Source organism: Brachyistius frenatus, unplaced genomic scaffold (genome assembly GCF_029030835.1).
Source record: "Brachyistius frenatus isolate BFR_SWC_R1_liver_20210118 unplaced genomic scaffold, ASM2903083v1 Contig_132, whole genome shotgun sequence".
Lineage (NCBI taxonomy): Eukaryota > Metazoa > Chordata > Actinopteri > Embiotocidae > Brachyistius > Brachyistius frenatus.
In genome coordinates this window covers 644,960-661,228 of record NW_027210731.1, presented here as the reverse complement: position 1 = coordinate 661,228, position 16,269 = coordinate 644,960, and the positions used below count along the sequence as shown (strand labels likewise).

Genomic DNA, 16,269 nt, shown 5'->3' with positions numbered 1-16,269 from the left:
TTGTGCCAATATTTTTGTTTGATTTTTGTCGGTAGGACAAAGCTATTGTGTAAGAGAGGAGTACAATTATTCATGCCACTTGTAAACAAAGGCTTTGGCTGTAAATACTATATATCGGCTATAAGCCGTTAAAATGAAAACAGTTTGAGTTGCCATGTTGCCAGGAGACTTTCTTGGTCTTTTACTCTCTATATCTGGAAAATTGGCAGCAGAGCATTTGCAGCATCAGGATCAAAATTCATTTATTAACACCATTTTAACATTTGCATAAAATCATTTCTTCATTAGCAACTTCTTAACTTATTAGCACTTTATACCCCAATTGGTAAAGAATTCATTCATAATTTATTTTATTAATAAAGCCCAAATTTACTACTCATCACCCATTTCTCAAAGGTACTTTATAGAAAAAGTGGTAGCCTATATTTGGGTTGAAATACAGATGAAAAAAAAATTGACGAAAGACAAAAAGGACGACAGGTTGTTTAATCAAATAAACATTTTGTTTTTGTTATTTCACCAATAATAGCCTACATTTTAGTGTACTCAGCTGCATTTTATGTCTTGCCCGACGCCTTTTTTTTTTTTCTTCAGTTTGGGGATCCATATGCATGCAGTAATGTTTGGCTGATGCACTCAATAATAAATGAAATATCAGTTAAATTATAATTCGTATTATTGCACACTGCTCAAAACTGTTCCTCCTTGCACAAAGGAGCAGATAGCGGTCCTGCTGCTGCGTTGTTGTCCTCCTACGGTCCCCCTCCACGTCCCCTGGTGTCTCCTCCGCGCTCTCGACACCGTGCTGACCAGACACAGCGAACCTTCTCGCCGCAGCGCGCGTTGATGTGCCATCCCGGATGGAGCTGCACTACTCTGAGCAACTTCTGCGGGTTTGCGGACACCTCCTCACGCTACACCTCTGGCGGTGAGGGGCGCTGGCAAAATGCAAAAGTGACCAAAAATCAGCCAGAAAGGACGAGGACAGAGAAGTGGCCCGCGGTCACCACCTGCAGAACCGTTCCTTTGCAGGGGGTCGTCTTGGATCATTTCCTCTCATTTCCACCTGTTGTCTGTTCCATCGGCACAACGGCGGGTGAAATTGATTCACAATCAGTGTCGCTTCCTAACCGGACAGGTCGATTTCCCAGAAGTGTGCTCGACTCTGATTTATATTGCGTTGTTTAAGTGTTCCCCTTTTATTTCTATTTTTTTTTTTTTTTTTTTTGGAGCGGTGTGTTTTCTGTGCAGTGCCTGAACCGTTCACCAGAGGAAGAGGCGAGTCTGGATCCCTCCGCGTCTACTGGAAGAAACTGCAGTCACGTGACCGCAAACGTCAACAACGAAATGGCAGCATCCTGTTTTGTAAATTAAACACAAGGTCCAGGCTGGTCAAACCAACAACAAAAAAAAAAGCGCTTCGATTTTTTTTGTTTGTTTTGTTTTGTTTTGGTTTTAAACCCCAAGAGTCACACACTTCCACGGCGGAACCGGCGGGTGTGTATTCACCACTTCACGGGCTGCATGGAAGAGGGGCAGACTTTACCGCGAGCGGGCGGCGGCGGGTTCGTCTGCTGGCGGCACACAAGCGAGCAGCCAGCTGGGTGGTGGTGGTGGTGGAGGACTGTTTTGGAAAGGAGGGAAACGGTCGCTCACTCGGTGCCTGGGTCTGGAGCCGTGTTGTCCGTAAAGAAAGCCGAGATTGACGCGTTTGCTTTGCGCCGTGAAGCCGAGCAGTTAGCTAATAACTTTGCAAAAAAAAAAAAATATCCCACCCGCGTTGCTACCACACCCGCTACGAAATTCAGCGATGACGTGAAATATCGTGTTATGGTTTGGCCTTGTTGATAAAAGTGATGTCTGAATAGAAAACAAAAAAAAATATATCGCCCGCCCACTTAAAACACGAGCTCTGGTTTTTTCATTAAAAAAAAAAAAATGTTTATCCGAATATCAAATACAGGCGTTGTAGTTTATTAGTCGAGCTGGTGGGTTATTTATCATATGCAACTGATTCATCAGCACCAACTTGTAAACAACAATCGCATGCCGAGAGTGTAAGCCAATAGGGGAGCTCATCGATGGACAATACTGCGACCTGATTGGTCGGTTTGTTGAAGCGTTTTCCATCGGAGGATTGCCGCCGTGCGGTGAACGTGGGCAGTGGCAGTGAATCCACCGCTGCTCTCGCCGGCCTTTGTGTGACCCATTTCCGCTGCAATAACCTCCTAAAACAAGTGCGGACTCTAACCAGTTCGACTTCTCTTTTAATATTTAACCCTGACAGTCGCTTAATCAGCATATTATAGCAGGTTAAAGATCCAGGTGTGGACCGTGACTCTTGAACTCCACGTGAATAGTCAGGTAGGCTGCAGTCACTGTCCAGCTCTAGTAATCATTTGTCAGCATGGCTGCCCAAAAGTCAGGTAATCTAGGCGTGATCTGTGAGCGACTTTAAACACCTGTGCATGACGGCATGTCTGGGTGCTTTCTGATTAAACGGGAAGACTTTCAGCTTTTGAGATCTGTGTTTTTTGGAGTTTAAATAGATTTCTTTCATATCACGTAACGCAGAGCTATGACGCTGTCCTCATCTGAAACTTTTTCAGATTCTCCCTATTGTACGCGTTATGAAGTCTATTTGAACTTTGGATATTTTTTTAAATATTGAATATTGTTTTTCCATTCAGACACAGCCATGTCTCCAAAGATCACTGGAGAGCTGCTCAGGCAGCTTCGCCAGGCGATGAAGAACTGCAAGTATTTCTCTGAGCCGATACAAGCCTACATCGTCCCATCTGGAGACGCACACCAGGTGAGTCAATCATACACACGAGGAATATACATTTACTGAAACTTCATTTACTGACTGAAGCCGCAGCTAAACACGAACTAAGACACGCATGCTCAGTCTCGCAGAAGTGCAGCTGCTACACCGGCCTTTTTTTTTTTTTTTTTTAACTTCACATGCGTTTCACCCCCCGATCGTCTCGTCTGACCTTCATAATTAATTGTAGCCCTTTGCCCGCTGCTCCTCCCTTTTTCCCTCTCATTGCACAAGGTGGCTTTTAAAATGTCTGACGGGTTGATGGCCACTTCACGCTGATTATTAATGAAGCTGATCTCTCCCTCCCTGTGTGTCTCTGTCCTTTGTGTGTCTTTCAGAGTGAATACATTGCACCGTGTGACCGCAGACGTGAATTCATCTGCGGGTTCAACGGCTCTGCAGGTACGTTTTCTGTTCGTTGGACAGACCAGAAACTAAGTGTCTCATTTCCACCGTGGAAAAACTGGGAAAACGTGATAAACAATCATGTAGCGACATCCAACTCGGTGCTTCTCCTCTCATGTTCAACTTGTTCAGTTCAGTCGATGACGGTAGGTTTTTATTATGTTAAAGGCACTTTCAAGCAAGGTGGCTCTGCCTTCCAGTCTGACATGAGCAGAATCTGACAGCTCAGTCATCCGCAGATAGTTTATTCACTGTTGTTATTTCAGCGGTATAAACTGTATATTTTGCTTCTTGGAACAAAGCCAGCGTCTTACTTTAAAAACAACCCACAAGCACGCAGACAATAGTAGACTGACATTTTTTGCATACTTAGACATTCATTCATTGTACAAACTCGATCCAGCAAGCGTCGGCGTTTTGAAACGTTAAATCCGCTTTGTGCCGTGTAGGTACGGCCATCGTCACAGAGCAGCATGCTGCAATGTGGACTGACGGGCGCTACTTCCTGCAGGCCAGCCAGCAGATGGACAACAACTGGACCCTCATGAAGATGGGTAATGTGCCGTTTCAGTTGTACATGATCAAAATAATAACCGCCTCTCTCATTTTACATAAGCCATGAACACAAACACTGATCGTGTCTCAGTTGTGGTTATTTTTGAATGTGTTTCTTAAAGTGTAAGATTTGCAACGCAACTTCTCTAATGTAGTCTGTATTCAGAGGCAGCACAAACAGTAACATTTACATTAAACACTCATAATAAGCCATAAATCATAGCTAGTTTGTAAATCATAATTTCTTTTACCTAAATTGAGAATGGGGAACAAAAGGCTAAAAAAAAAAAAAATCTATGTTTAGACTGGCAAGACTGTCCTATTTATGTCTTTAAGACAAATATAGAAATTCATACTTTTGTTCCAGAGTGCTATGAGTCAGGCCGAGAGCACATCTGCACGTCTTTTAAGGTGTGATAGACTGTTTTCAATGATCATCTGTAGGGCTGAAGGAGACCCCCTCACAGGAGGACTGGCTGATCAGCATCCTGCCAGATAACTCCAGAGTGGGAGTAGATCCGTGGATCATTGCTGCTGGTAGGTGACCGTATTATTTTCCTGTCAGTTTTGACAAGGAACATTGGTGGAAACAGCAGAAAATGTGCTGAGGTTAACAGAAATAAAATATTACAAATTACTAAAAGACAAAACCATTTCCTGCGTATTGAGTGTGTATTTAAACCCTGCATGTAACATGATTCAGGTGTATTCCCCTGAGATTGGAAATAAATATGATCATCTTGCGCAATAAGTGAAAAATTCCTCAGCTTTCAGACATGCGCACTTTTGCTCAGTGCTGTTTTTGCATCCTGCAGAGTTCTGTTGTTAATAAAAAATAGTTTCTCACGTGTGTGTGTGTGTGTGTATATATATGTACATATATGTATGTATATATATATATCTCAACAGCTGGACCTTTGTGCCTGAACCCTCTTAATGTTGTGTTTCAGACCAGTGGAAGAACATGTCCAAGGCGCTGACCAGTGCTGGCCACTCGCTGGTAGCGTTGCAGGACAACCTGATCGACGCCGTCTGGATCGACCGCCCAGAACGACCCAGCACACAACTCCGCACCTTGGGTTTAAAGTACACAGGTCGGTGCCTGACTGCATTAACGCCATTACTGGATAAACTGTTGTTATTTTAGTCGCTGATTAGTGTTTAGTTTGAGAAAAGTACAGTGCATCCGGAAAGTATTCACAGCGCTTCACTTTTTACACATTTTGTTATATTACAGCCTTATTCCAAAATGGATTAAATTCATTTTTTTCCCTCAAAATTCTACACGCAATATCCCATAATGACAACGTGAAATACATTTTTTTGACATTTTTGCAAATCTATTAAAAATCAAAAACGAAAAAAATCACATGTTCATAAGTATTCACAGCCTTTGCCATTACACTCAAAACTGAGCAAGAACCAAGAACCCGATGGTCACTCTGACAGAGCTCCAACGTTGCTCTGTGAAGAGAGGAGAACCTTCCAGAAGGACAACCATCTCTGCAGCACTCCACCAAGCAGGCCTGTATGGTAGAGTGACCAGACGGAAGCCACTCCTCAGTAAAAGGCACATGACAGCCCACCTGGAGTTTACCAAAAGGCACCTGAAGGACTGTCAGACCATGAGAAACTAAATTCTCTGGTCTGATGAAACAAAGATTGAACTCTTTGGCCTGAATGCCAAGCGTCATGTTTGGAGGAAACCAGGCACCGCTCATCGCCTGGCCAATACCATCTCTACGGTGAAGCATGGTGGTGGCAGCATCATGCTGTGGGGATGTTTTTCAGCAGCAGGAACTGGGAGACTAGTCAGGATGGAGGGAAAGATGAATGCAGTAATGTACAGAGACATCCTTGATGAAAACCTTCTCCAGAGATCTCTGGACCTCAAACTGGGGCGAAGGTTCATCTTCCAACAGGACAACAACCCGAAGCACACAGCCAAGATAACAAAGGAATGGCTTTGGGACTACTCTGAATGTCTTTGAGAGGCACAGGCAGAACCCAGACTTGAACCCCATTGAACATCTCTGGAGAGATCTGAAAATGGCTGTGCACCGACGCTCCCCATCCAACCTGATGGAGCTTGAGAGGTCCTGCAAAGAAGAATGGGAGAAACTGCCCAAGAATAGGTGTGCCAAGCTTGTAGCATCATACTCAAAAATACTTGAGGCTGTAATTTCTGCCAAAGGTGCTTCAACAAAGTATTGAGCAAAGGCTGTGAATACTTATGTACGTGTTATATTTTCGTTCTTTATTTTTAATAGATTTGCAAAAATTTTCAACAAACTATTTTCACTTTGTCATTATGGGATATTGCGTGTAGAATTTTGAGGAAAAAAATGAATTTAATCCATTTTGGAATAAGGCTGTAACATAACAAAATGTGTAAAAAAGTGAAGCGCTGTGAATACTTTCCGGATGCACTGTATGAAGGAGTCATGAAATCTTTTTAGGCAGCACATGGGCTTTCTATACAGCAAAAAGTTCCACTTTCCTATATTTTGTAGACATTTACTGCAAGTAGCTACTCGGGTGTTTGAGGACATTAATCTGATGACGTGTTGATGTTGTCTACCTGCAGGTATTTCCTGGCAAGATAAGATCACCGCTCTGCGAGCCAAGATGACGGAGAGGAAAATCAGCTGGTTTGTGGCCACAGCGTTGGATGAGATCGCATGTACGCTGTCTTTCTTCAAAATACAGAGTGCAGCTTGTTAAAAGCTTTGTTTTGTGTGTGTGTGTGTGTGTGTGTGTGTGTGTGTGTGTGTGTAGGACATTCCACAGGCTCCGCATGTGATTCATGTCAGCGGTGTGGCATTCTAAGCCCTCACATTACAACCCTCGAGTGAACTCCGATTGAAAAGTCTTCTTGTCGAAACATAGATTTGGTCTCATTCGGGTTTTTTTTTTAGCACTTTTTTTTTTTACTCACGACCGTGTAAAACGATCAGCAGCTATAACCAAGCCGACATCACTTCTGTTACATAAGTCAGTTCTGATACACGATCACGATCCAAGGACCCTGGGATGCACGGGTGTCCCACTAGATGCCATTTGGAGCACCTCGTTCACCGTGCCTAATGAGCTCTTGTTTCTGATTGGTCGGTCTGAGAGTTTGTGTTAATTAGAGTAATGCTGATTTTGATTGCCGTCAGGTAGCATTTAGTGAAGATGGCTTAATGGGCAGATTTATAATTGAAGGGGATTCGCTTCGGCATCCACACAGGATGAATGACAGTTCAATAAAAACACTGATATTTAACACCAACCGACTTGTACTAAGGTTTCAGAAGAGACATGCAGTGTTCAAAATGGATTTTAAACTAATTATACGGTTCATTGTTAGTTCCATGGATCAGAATAAAATGAATGTCATTTTTGTTATTTCTTAAAAAAAAAAAAAATTCAAATTTTAATATTAAATAAAATATTCTGTTTTCTTTTCTCAGGGATTTTCAACCTCCGTGCTGCAGACATCGAGTACAACCCAGTTTTCTTTGCATACACCATTGTGGGGATGAACACAATAAGGTAACCACACATCATGATGCAGCAGAATACTGGTTTGATTTGTGCCATTTTTAATTACCTTGATGCTACTGATAGATGTAGAGGTTGATGAATTAGGAGACAACATTACAAACACATTTTTTTTTTTACCTCACACAGAGTCCTCATGTAATCTGTCAGATAAATATCACGTCAACACACTTTGATCACAGTCTTCAATAAATCCTGTGAAGCGGGTAATTGCCGGCAGCATTAAAGATTTGAGAAGAAAAAAGTTTGAGTGGCCACTTCAAAATTTGTACCATGTAGCACATTTCTTTCCCGGATCAAGTATAAATTCGCTATATACCGTGACCTTTGTGTACTTTTCTAATTTACATCAACACGAAGCAACCGAATTTTACATTTGCAATTGTTCGAGATTTTCTGGAATATCTGAAATATGCCCAACTTCATTCATCTTTAGAGGTGCGCATCGTTCGAAAACATTAAAACCACCAAAGTCGGAGCGGCACGGATTTCTCCGGCGCTTACCCGTCTGACTCCTTCGCTCCGCGACCCCTCCCTCTCCGCAGGCTTTTTGTGGACCTAAAGCGTCTCTCCGAGCCGGCGCTGCGAGCCCACCTGCAGCTGGACTCCCCCAGCAAACCCGAGCTGAGCGTCCAGTCGTTCCCGTACGAGTCGGTGTACACGGAGATCCAGGCCGTCTGCGCTGCCCTCGGCCCCAAGGACAAAGTGTGGATCTGTGACAAGGCCAGCTGTGCTCTCACACAAGTCATCCCGAAGGTGAGAGAACGCCACCGTACCCAACAAATATCTAACGTTGAGAAGAGGGACCATTTGTGGTGCTCGGAGCGGAAGATTCAAAGGATTGTGTCCTGACTTCATTGCGCTGCTCTTTAAAGTGAGAAAAGCTGTTGCCCGTTGGACCTCGTCATGTGACTCCTCGCGTCTGTCTGATGACACATTTGGAGGTTGTTGTAGTTGTTTCAAATCATGCTCATTCTCACAAACAACCAGTGCTGCAGGTTGTTAGTTTTCTGTGGGAGCAGGCAGCCCAGACTCAGCACTGTGTTTTTTTTTAACAAAACTAACTTCTACTTATGTTTAATTAAACCAGATATATTCTGTTTTTGTTATTCAGTTAAACCGAGACATCCTTTGATGAGAAGATTCAACCAACAGTTCATATACTGGCTCGTTAACCGAGGCAGCCGCATATTGAGCTCACTGGCAATAATTCTCTTTGCTGATGTTATTTTAATTCTATTTTTTTCTAAAGTATTATTTGCTGCTCCTCATGTGTTGTTTTGGCTTAATATTGATTTTAATTTCTTTAACTTTGTTTTAATTGTTTATTTTGTATTTACTGGCAATTCAGTAATATTTATTTTTGATACTGTGCAGCACTTTCGTCCCCGTATATTGTATTTTAAATGTGCTATATGAATAAAACTGAATTGATTTATTTTGAAGGTGACATCTGCAGCTTTTCAAACTGTAAATGTTTCCTCTTTGTTTATTTCAGGCCCACAGGACTCCGATTCCCTACACTCCCCTCTGCCTCGCCAAGGCTGTGAAGAATGCCACCGAAATTCAAGGAATGAAAATGGCCCACGTAAGAACCTCTGGATCTTCAAATCTGTAGCGCATGTCAAACTGTTTCTATAACCCTCACAAAAGATTAAAGTACATCTCGTGTACTTTTATCACCAGATCAAGGATGCAGTTGCCCTTTGTGAGCTTTTCGCTTGTTTGGAAAAGGAGGTATTTTCATAATTCTTTTCAAATTCTTCACTTTGTGATCACAGAGTTCCCACTGAACTTAAAAGGAAAATTAAACAAGGCTGTAAATTTTTTTTTACTGCATTTTATGTGCCCAGTTATACATTGATTGTCATTTGAATCCTTTAAATTACAGCTTTTGTTATTTTGACTAACCCTCCAGTTCCTTATGATTTGGAAAGACATGTGATGTTTTGTGCCAATGTGAGTTTTGGAAACTCTGTGTTCAGATGGAGGCTGTTACATAACTGAACTGCCAGCAACCCATGACTTGCTTTTTTTAAATTTTTAATTTTTTTTTTTTATAGATACCAAAAGGCACCGTGACTGAGATCTCTGCTGCTGATAAGGCGGAAGAATTGCGCAGGTGCATTTTGATTTTCCAAACAACTTCTGTTTTCATTGTTTGGTTGACGAGCTCATCCAGCTTAACTTCGAAAGCTTCCTGCTTAAAAGGCTGAAAGTTAAAGATGCTGTCTGAACTAATCTGGAGTTATCACCAGCTAGCCCCATCTAGTGGACATGGAAGTCAAACAAACTGTCTTCTGAAGGCCTAAAATGAATATGATAGGATCTGTTTGACCTACACAGCGTGTTGCCTTCAAATCTTTATCCCTCTAAAAGTGGAAAACATTAGACTAAAGTTTGGACACACCTACATATTAAAGTTTTATATATATATATATATATATATATATATATAATTTTTACTGTTTTCTATAATATAGATATATTTTTCATTTTAGGTTCCTCAAAGTAGCCACTTTTTGCTTTGTTCCCTCATACTCTGCGGAACAATACATTCCATTGATTCAATGATTGTTAAGACCAGGTTATCTGATGCAACAATCAACTTCTTGATCAAACAGCCCTTTATACATCAGAGGTGTGTTTAGGCTCATTGTTCTCCTGGAAAAATAAATAAATAAATAAATGAATTCCTCCTGTTAGTTTCCCTCAGTAGTGGTTTCTTTGCAGTAGTTTGGCCAGTTTAAACAGGGTCCTCTGAACAGTTGAGAAGGAGTTAAATGAGACTCTTGGCTGTATAACCACACAACACGACTGATGTATTGTTTCTCTTTCAGTCAACAGAAAGATTTCGTGGGCCTCAGTTTCCCCACAATCTCCAGCGTTGGGCCAAACGGCGCGATCATACATTACAGGTCAGAAAACTAATCACGCGTGTGGGTACTGTATTTGTGTAATTTGCTTCTTTTAGGTTACTTTTTATCTGTATTTTTTTTTCTTCTTCTTCTTCTTCTTCTTCTTCTTGTAGACCACTGCCTGAAACCAACAGAACCCTCAGCGTGAATGAAGTTTATCTGATCGACTCCGGAGCTCAATACATGTAAACAAGATTAATATGATGTAACAATGGCATTGGGATAACCAGCCATGTCATGCCACGTATTGATATGACTTCTCTATCTGAATATGGATGGTCATCACCTCCCATGTCTGTTAATACCATCAACACAGAAACGGTGAATGTTTATTATGCTTTACACGCATGTATATTAACATCCGTGTTCTGTCTTTGTCAGTGATGGAACCACAGACGTCACGCGTACCGTTCACTTTGGGACACCATCTGCTTTTGAGAAGGTAAATTGGGATATTTGTAAAAAAAAACGGTCTTATCTCAGGTTTAGCGTTATTCACTAAAACTATTTGAATTAGTTTTGACTGAAATGTATCCAAACCCTGACTTTATTTCTTTGTTTTTATGTTTTTCTTCCTCTAGGAATGCTTTACCTACGTACTGAAGGGACACATAGCTGTCAGCGCTGCCATTTTCCCCAACGGAACAAAAGGTGCTGTTTTCAATTCTGTCATAAAGGATACCCCTTATTAAATTGCATAAAGCATACCCGTTTTAATTCTTCCATTTTTACCTTGAAATGTTTTGATGTTGTTAAATGGTAAGGCTCAAATGATAGTTCTAGAGTATTTCTTGGATATTTCATCTGTCTTTTTTAGGAGAAAAGATCTTTTATTGTTACTCTAAAACAATAGATCAGAAGTAAACAGTCAGCATATGAAGGCAAATCAGTAACTTATCTTGTGCAGTTGGAAATTTAAGAGAAAGACCAATTACACTACAGAGACCTTCAAGCATTGAATAACTGAGATCAGTCCATTTTTAAGATCAAAATACAGCATGTCACAACGTGTCAGTTAAATCTGAGAAATAGATTCTGAGATATCACATCTGATGGAGAGAAAGTTTACTTTGTCATATATTCATTTTTACTTTTTCAGCATGTTTGGGATAAATGGAGGATCTGGGACAGTTTGTCAGGCTGGCACAGTGCATGCTAACACACAAATAAAATCGCTTAGTTTGACATTTCGGGAAAACGCTTTTCAATCGTTCAAATATTTCTGTGCAAAAGTCCATTTAAGAGCTTTTTTTTAAGTCAGATCTCTGACTCTAAACCTCCATTTCCTTCTCAGGCCACCTCTTGGACTCGTTTGCCCGTGCAGCTCTGTGGGAGTCGGGGCTCGACTACCTTCACGGTACGGGTCACGGCGTGGGCTGCTTCCTCAACGTCCACGAGGGGCCCTGCGGCATCAGCTACAAAACCTTCGCCGATGAACCCCTGGAGGCCGGCATGATCGTCAGTGATGGTACGGGACGGTTACTGTAGCTGGACTTAGAAATGTCTTAGTCTATGTGATGGACAATCAAAATACAGAGAGCAGCAAAGGTGCTTTAAGCAAAGCTAAGTTGAGTTGAGTCTTCTCGTCCAAGCTACATGCAAGCCTGAAGAGGAACCTGTCGTCTTCGCAGGGATTGAAAACAACATAAATACAAAGTTCAGTTATTTCTCCTTTCTAGAACCTGGGTACTACGAAGATGGATCTTTCGGCATTCGCATTGAAAACGTGGTCCTTGTTGTTCCAGCCAAGCCCAAAGTAGGTCGTAGAACAGAACCAGAACAAATGAATATTCCAAAATATACAGCCGAATATTTTTTACTCATTCTACATGTACTCATAACCAGTATTTAATGGCATGATACTCATTAAGATGGTTTTTTTGTGTGTTTTTTTTTTACTCTGTTATATAAGTTATCTGTATAGTTTGGGAATTTTTGTTTATTTCTCTTGTATGTGTGCAGTACAACTACAGGAACAGGGGAAGTCTGACATTTGAGCCTCTCACTCTGGTTCCCATCCAAGTCAAAATGATGAACACAGAGCTGCTCACTCAAAAGGAGGTAAGAAATTCAGCAAGACGACGTCTAATATTTTTCAATAATCAGAAACAAATTCACCCTTGTGAAATGTATCCCAACAATTTTTTTTTATTGTTAATGTGATAATCACTCGAAACACATCGAATGTAATCTACTTTATATAATCTGTAGGAACAATTCATCTGAATCCCAGATGTTCCTATTACATAAACACAGTTTAAACGGTGTCCTCGTGGTGCGACGGCTCCTGACCCTCTTTTCTCTGTCCTGCAGAGGGACTGGGTGAACGAGTACCACAGGAAGTGCCGGGAGGTGGTCGGGGCCGAGCTGGAGAGGCAGGGCAGGAAGGAGGCACTGGAGTGGCTGATCAGAGAGACCCAGCCAATCGTCTGAGGGACTCGCCCTTTAGCGACCCAATCACTGTTGCCCAGGAGCGCTGTTGATTGCTCTGCAGTGATAATCGTTTGTATTTGTCGCATTTTTCTGTCTCGCACTCGGCTTCTTTTGTAAAAGCATATCGCATCAGCAGTTTTAATAAAGATCATTCAAAAATAAAGAAAAACTTTCTGACTTTTACTGTTTGTGCCTCAAAATCAATCGGCTTTTAAAAACTGTTATAGGATCATGTGGTTTGACTTTATCCAGTGAGGTTTTTTTTTTAAACCTTACCTATTGTCCTTTACCTATGAAGATTGCAAATATATATATTGCACACACGCGCACACACACACACACACCCTCATACACTAACTGCCACTATGGTCACCTTGAGTAGAATTCATAGGCACTGGTCATGTTTATGTGTGGTGTATTAATATGTTGGTTTCAAGTTTTATATATATATATATATACATATATATATATATATATATATATATATATATATATATATATATATATATATATATATATATATATATATATATATATATATATATATATATATATATATATATATATATATATATATATATATATATTATTATACATTATCCTATACAGCTGCATACTCAAAGGTGTAGGGCCTCTTGAGCATCTTTTAAATCTGAATAAAAATCTTGCTTTCTGTTGGTCAATCCTTCAATGCACTTCTGATGTCAAGGCTTCATTTTTCTATAAGCAGCTTTTGTTTTGCACTTTCAAAGTGTAAATTAGGCAGCCGCAGTATTAAAACGGTTTCACTCTACACTTACTTGCAAGCATGCATAAATTCTGAAGTTGTTGTATAAAGGGTAATTATGTAATTTGATATTGTACTTTTATAAAGTTGGAGATTCACGAGAGTCAGATTCAAAAAAAAGAAAAACGACAGCCAATACATTCTGCTGTCCGTAGTACGGGTCAAGCTTTTAAAACACTGGGTTTCGCATAATGCGATTGTTAGCCTGCCTGCCCGTTGCTCACCTTGATTATAGTCTGGAAACCAGGTTTGCATGAAGGTTTCCTCAGTCGTCACAACCAGTGACCAGTAGAGGTGGCTAAGTGTGAACACATTAAAATCAAGTGTTTCGAAATTCACTCGAGGTCTCCGTCCATTAGGATGCTTTGACTGGAAATGATTTCCAGTGGAGCTCGGCCAAGACCCATATATTCATGTAGCGAAACCTTGTTTACCGTGACCGGGAAATGCCCACATCTTTCCACCTTCATGACCCCCGTTCGCAGAGCCAAACGAGACATACAACTTCTTTCACAAGACTGAGTAATGCTACCAAAGGTGAAGTCAACTGAATTTAAAGTTGTAAAATGGGTGGGCTGGTCTTTACTGGCCAGTACACGGCGATAACCTGGAGAGGTCAAACCTCAGACCTTTTCAGACTCAAGAAGACAAGTGTCTCTAGCTAACGTTGTTACAGCTCCTCCCTCCCACCCTTTAAAGCTGCATGTAGAACATCGGAGGGTCCAGGACGACGCCACTGCCGGGGTCGTTTGCGTACTCTTGAAAGGACAGAGGCGGTGACGGGCCAGTTTGCTCCTGTAGTCCCCGGCGGGCTTTACTGGCCCTATCCTCCTCCGCTTCCTCCTCCTTCGCTCCTACAGGCAGCGGGTTAGTGTAGATGTAATAGATCTTTGAGTTGACCTTTGTTGCCTCTTGTTTCCTGAAAAAGGCGAGAGGGTTGATGAAGCTGGTCGACCTCTTCACTGCTTTAACTGCCACGGGCTCCACCAGCTCGCCGCGGGTCACTGCACTCTCATATATGTGGGCTCTCTTTGACTGCCTGGTGAAGAAAGCAGCAGTGCACTAATGACTTTTAATTTAGGTTAAATTACATGCATCCCATATTCTACACCTTTCCTGTGTTTTAGTTGCCGTCTTGATATCCATTACGAGATATTCGGAGATTCTCTCTGGAGCTCTAATTAAGATTTTGGTTGTTTTGTGTTTATGTGTTTAAGATTCATTGAGCTCAATAACCCTCTCTTCTGATTGGCTGAATCTTTTCTGAGTGACAAGCACCCAAACCAACCCCGGGTTTGTTTTGACCCTGTAAATCGCTCCGTCCACGAGGGAATGATGGCTTTACGTTTACTTCTGCATAAAAGGTTAAAAAACAGGCGATTCTAAGGGCGAACATTTTATATTGGGAATTTGTGACATCACAAAGTCTGAACGGCACAGCTGTTGAATAAGTGCTGTGAGCATCGCTCTGTGGACACCTTCACAGTATCCACATAGTTTTTTAAAACTGCTTGGAATTATATTTTTGTGGACAGTACGGGACCTTTAAAAAAAAAAAAAAAATGCTGTCATTTTTTTAACGCGAGTAAAACAAGCATTTTGTTGGACACGATTTGATGTAACTATTCTATACATTCTCAAACAAGGAGCTACACGTACGAAGAAAAACCTCCGCAGGTCCCAGTAAAAGTTATCATCCGCAGCCATTTACAGTCATCACAGGAAATCAGAGCATGAGTGACGTGTGATCCTCACCTGCTGCGGTTGTAGCAGGCGATGATGCAGTACAGACCGGCGGCGGTAAGGGTGCACAAGGCCGAGGCAATGATGACAATGTTGAACACTTTGTATTCTGGGTAGCAGAAAAACGCAGAGTACAAAGAAGCAGTGAAACATCATTCACTCGGTCGAAGAGTGTGGTTGCAGCACCGATATGGAAAAGTATTACACACCAAACAGAGCCGTGTTCATCGCCTCGTCTTGCAGTCCCAAAGCTGTGGTCCCGTTCAGATGGAGGCCGTCTGCCATCAGCGCTCGGTCCTGTCGGGCTCCACTCATGATGCTGCCATTGGCATCCCAAACATGAACTAAAGGCTTCGCCTCTCCTCACTGGTTTCAAGAGAAACCCCGAGCCATGTGACTCAAACAGCTTGACTCAGTCGCCGTGGAGACACCCCCCTCCACCCTCCCCCCCCCCCACCCGGCCCCCTTTCTTTTGTCAACCCTCAGTTCAAGTTGGACACCCCCCCCTCTTCTGCCTCTCTGCTACTCCCCTTGTTTACTGTTCACTATTCTGTTCAGCTTTTGGGGGGTACGCTGAGGGGAAGGAGATGTTGGGCCTTTTATTCTGTTCGTTGTTTGCATGCTTCCAGCTTCCAGCACCAAAAAAAGCGAGAGAGCAAGCAAAGAGGAATTTATTTACAGTTTACCGGAAATATGTTGCTCAATGTAAATCGAAGTCTTCTGATGTCAGATGCACTCATGACACGAAGAAAAGAAGTATCGGTGCCATGTGTACTGTATATTAGTATTCAAAAGTTTGTGTACCTTTTGTACTTTTAATACAGACCGTATGGAATTCAAATGATATTGACTGTTTTCAAATAAACTTTATGTTTTTAGTGTAAAAACTTGGGGCCACTAGTTTGCTCATCACATGTTTGTTATGTTTTTACACCTGTCGTCAGTGTCCACGGGCCACTGGGTCCAAAGAGCTGTCGGAGCCAAGGACCGCAAACAAAGGCGGCATTCTCCGCGCTCCTTATGGTTCACTTCACCACGCAGCACTATGGGAGATA

The 16,269-nt window shown here is 41.8% G+C and overlaps 2 protein-coding genes across 4 annotated transcripts; one reads left to right on the top strand and one right to left on the bottom strand.

The window, feature by feature from the left end:
- The first annotated feature begins 1,176 nt into the window (after positions 1–1,176).
- xpnpep1 (X-prolyl aminopeptidase (aminopeptidase P) 1, soluble) lies at positions 1,177–12,853 on the top strand. Of its 2 annotated transcripts, none has more exons than XM_069714612.1 (20): positions 1,177–1,497; positions 2,691–2,815; positions 3,166–3,229; positions 3,682–3,786; positions 4,232–4,324; positions 4,738–4,881; positions 6,375–6,470; positions 7,243–7,324; positions 7,879–8,089; positions 8,832–8,921; positions 9,020–9,070; positions 9,397–9,455; positions 10,174–10,251; positions 10,365–10,436; positions 10,633–10,693; positions 10,833–10,902; positions 11,546–11,719; positions 11,931–12,007; positions 12,214–12,312; positions 12,565–12,853. In XM_069714612.1, exons 2-20 carry the CDS (start codon positions 2,699–2,701, stop codon positions 12,682–12,684), a joined length of 1,863 nt encoding a protein of 620 aa, XP_069570713.1. In that variant the 5' UTR covers positions 1,177–1,497; positions 2,691–2,698; the 3' UTR covers positions 12,685–12,853. The 2 variants fall into 2 exon arrangements, with proteins under 2 accessions (XP_069570713.1, XP_069570712.1); XM_069714611.1 differs by lacking the exon at positions 1,177–1,497 and adding an exon at positions 1,553–2,364.
- Positions 12,854–13,268: 415 nt separating this feature from the next.
- Positions 13,269–15,579, bottom strand: LOC138630351 (uncharacterized). Of its 2 annotated transcripts, none has more exons than XM_069714619.1 (3): positions 15,424–15,579; positions 15,227–15,323; positions 13,269–14,510 (listed from the first exon to the last, which is right to left on the bottom strand). In XM_069714619.1, exons 1-3 carry the CDS (start codon positions 15,527–15,529, stop codon positions 14,165–14,167), a joined length of 549 nt encoding a protein of 182 aa, XP_069570720.1. In that variant the 5' UTR covers positions 15,530–15,579; the 3' UTR covers positions 13,269–14,164. The 2 variants fall into 2 exon arrangements, with proteins under 2 accessions (XP_069570720.1, XP_069570722.1); XM_069714621.1 differs by having other exon boundaries at positions 13,269–14,390.
- Positions 15,580–16,269: the final 690 nt, after the last annotated feature.

Bases quoted from the DNA above. Each gene is read 5' to 3' on its own strand.
- xpnpep1 (XM_069714612.1), top strand. From the start codon at position 2,699: ATGTCTCCAAAGATCACTGGAGAGCTGCTCAGGCAGCTTCGCCAGGCG. The intron at 6,471-7,242 runs GTACGCTGTCTT...TTCTTTTCTCAG, and splicing joins AGCGTTGGATGAGATCGCAT to GGATTTTCAACCTCCGTGCT. The intron at 11,720-11,930 runs GTACGGGACGGT...TCTCCTTTCTAG, and splicing joins CGGCATGATCGTCAGTGATG to AACCTGGGTACTACGAAGAT.
- LOC138630351 (XM_069714619.1), bottom strand. From the start codon at position 15,529: ATGAGTGGAGCCCGACAGGACCGAGCGCTGATGGCAGACGGCCTCCAT. The intron at 15,324-15,423 runs GTGTGTAATACT...TCTGCTACCCAG, and splicing joins GATGAACACGGCTCTGTTTG to AATACAAAGTGTTCAACATT. The intron at 14,511-15,226 runs GTGAGGATCACA...TTTCTTCACCAG, and splicing joins GCCTGCTACAACCGCAGCAG to GCAGTCAAAGAGAGCCCACA.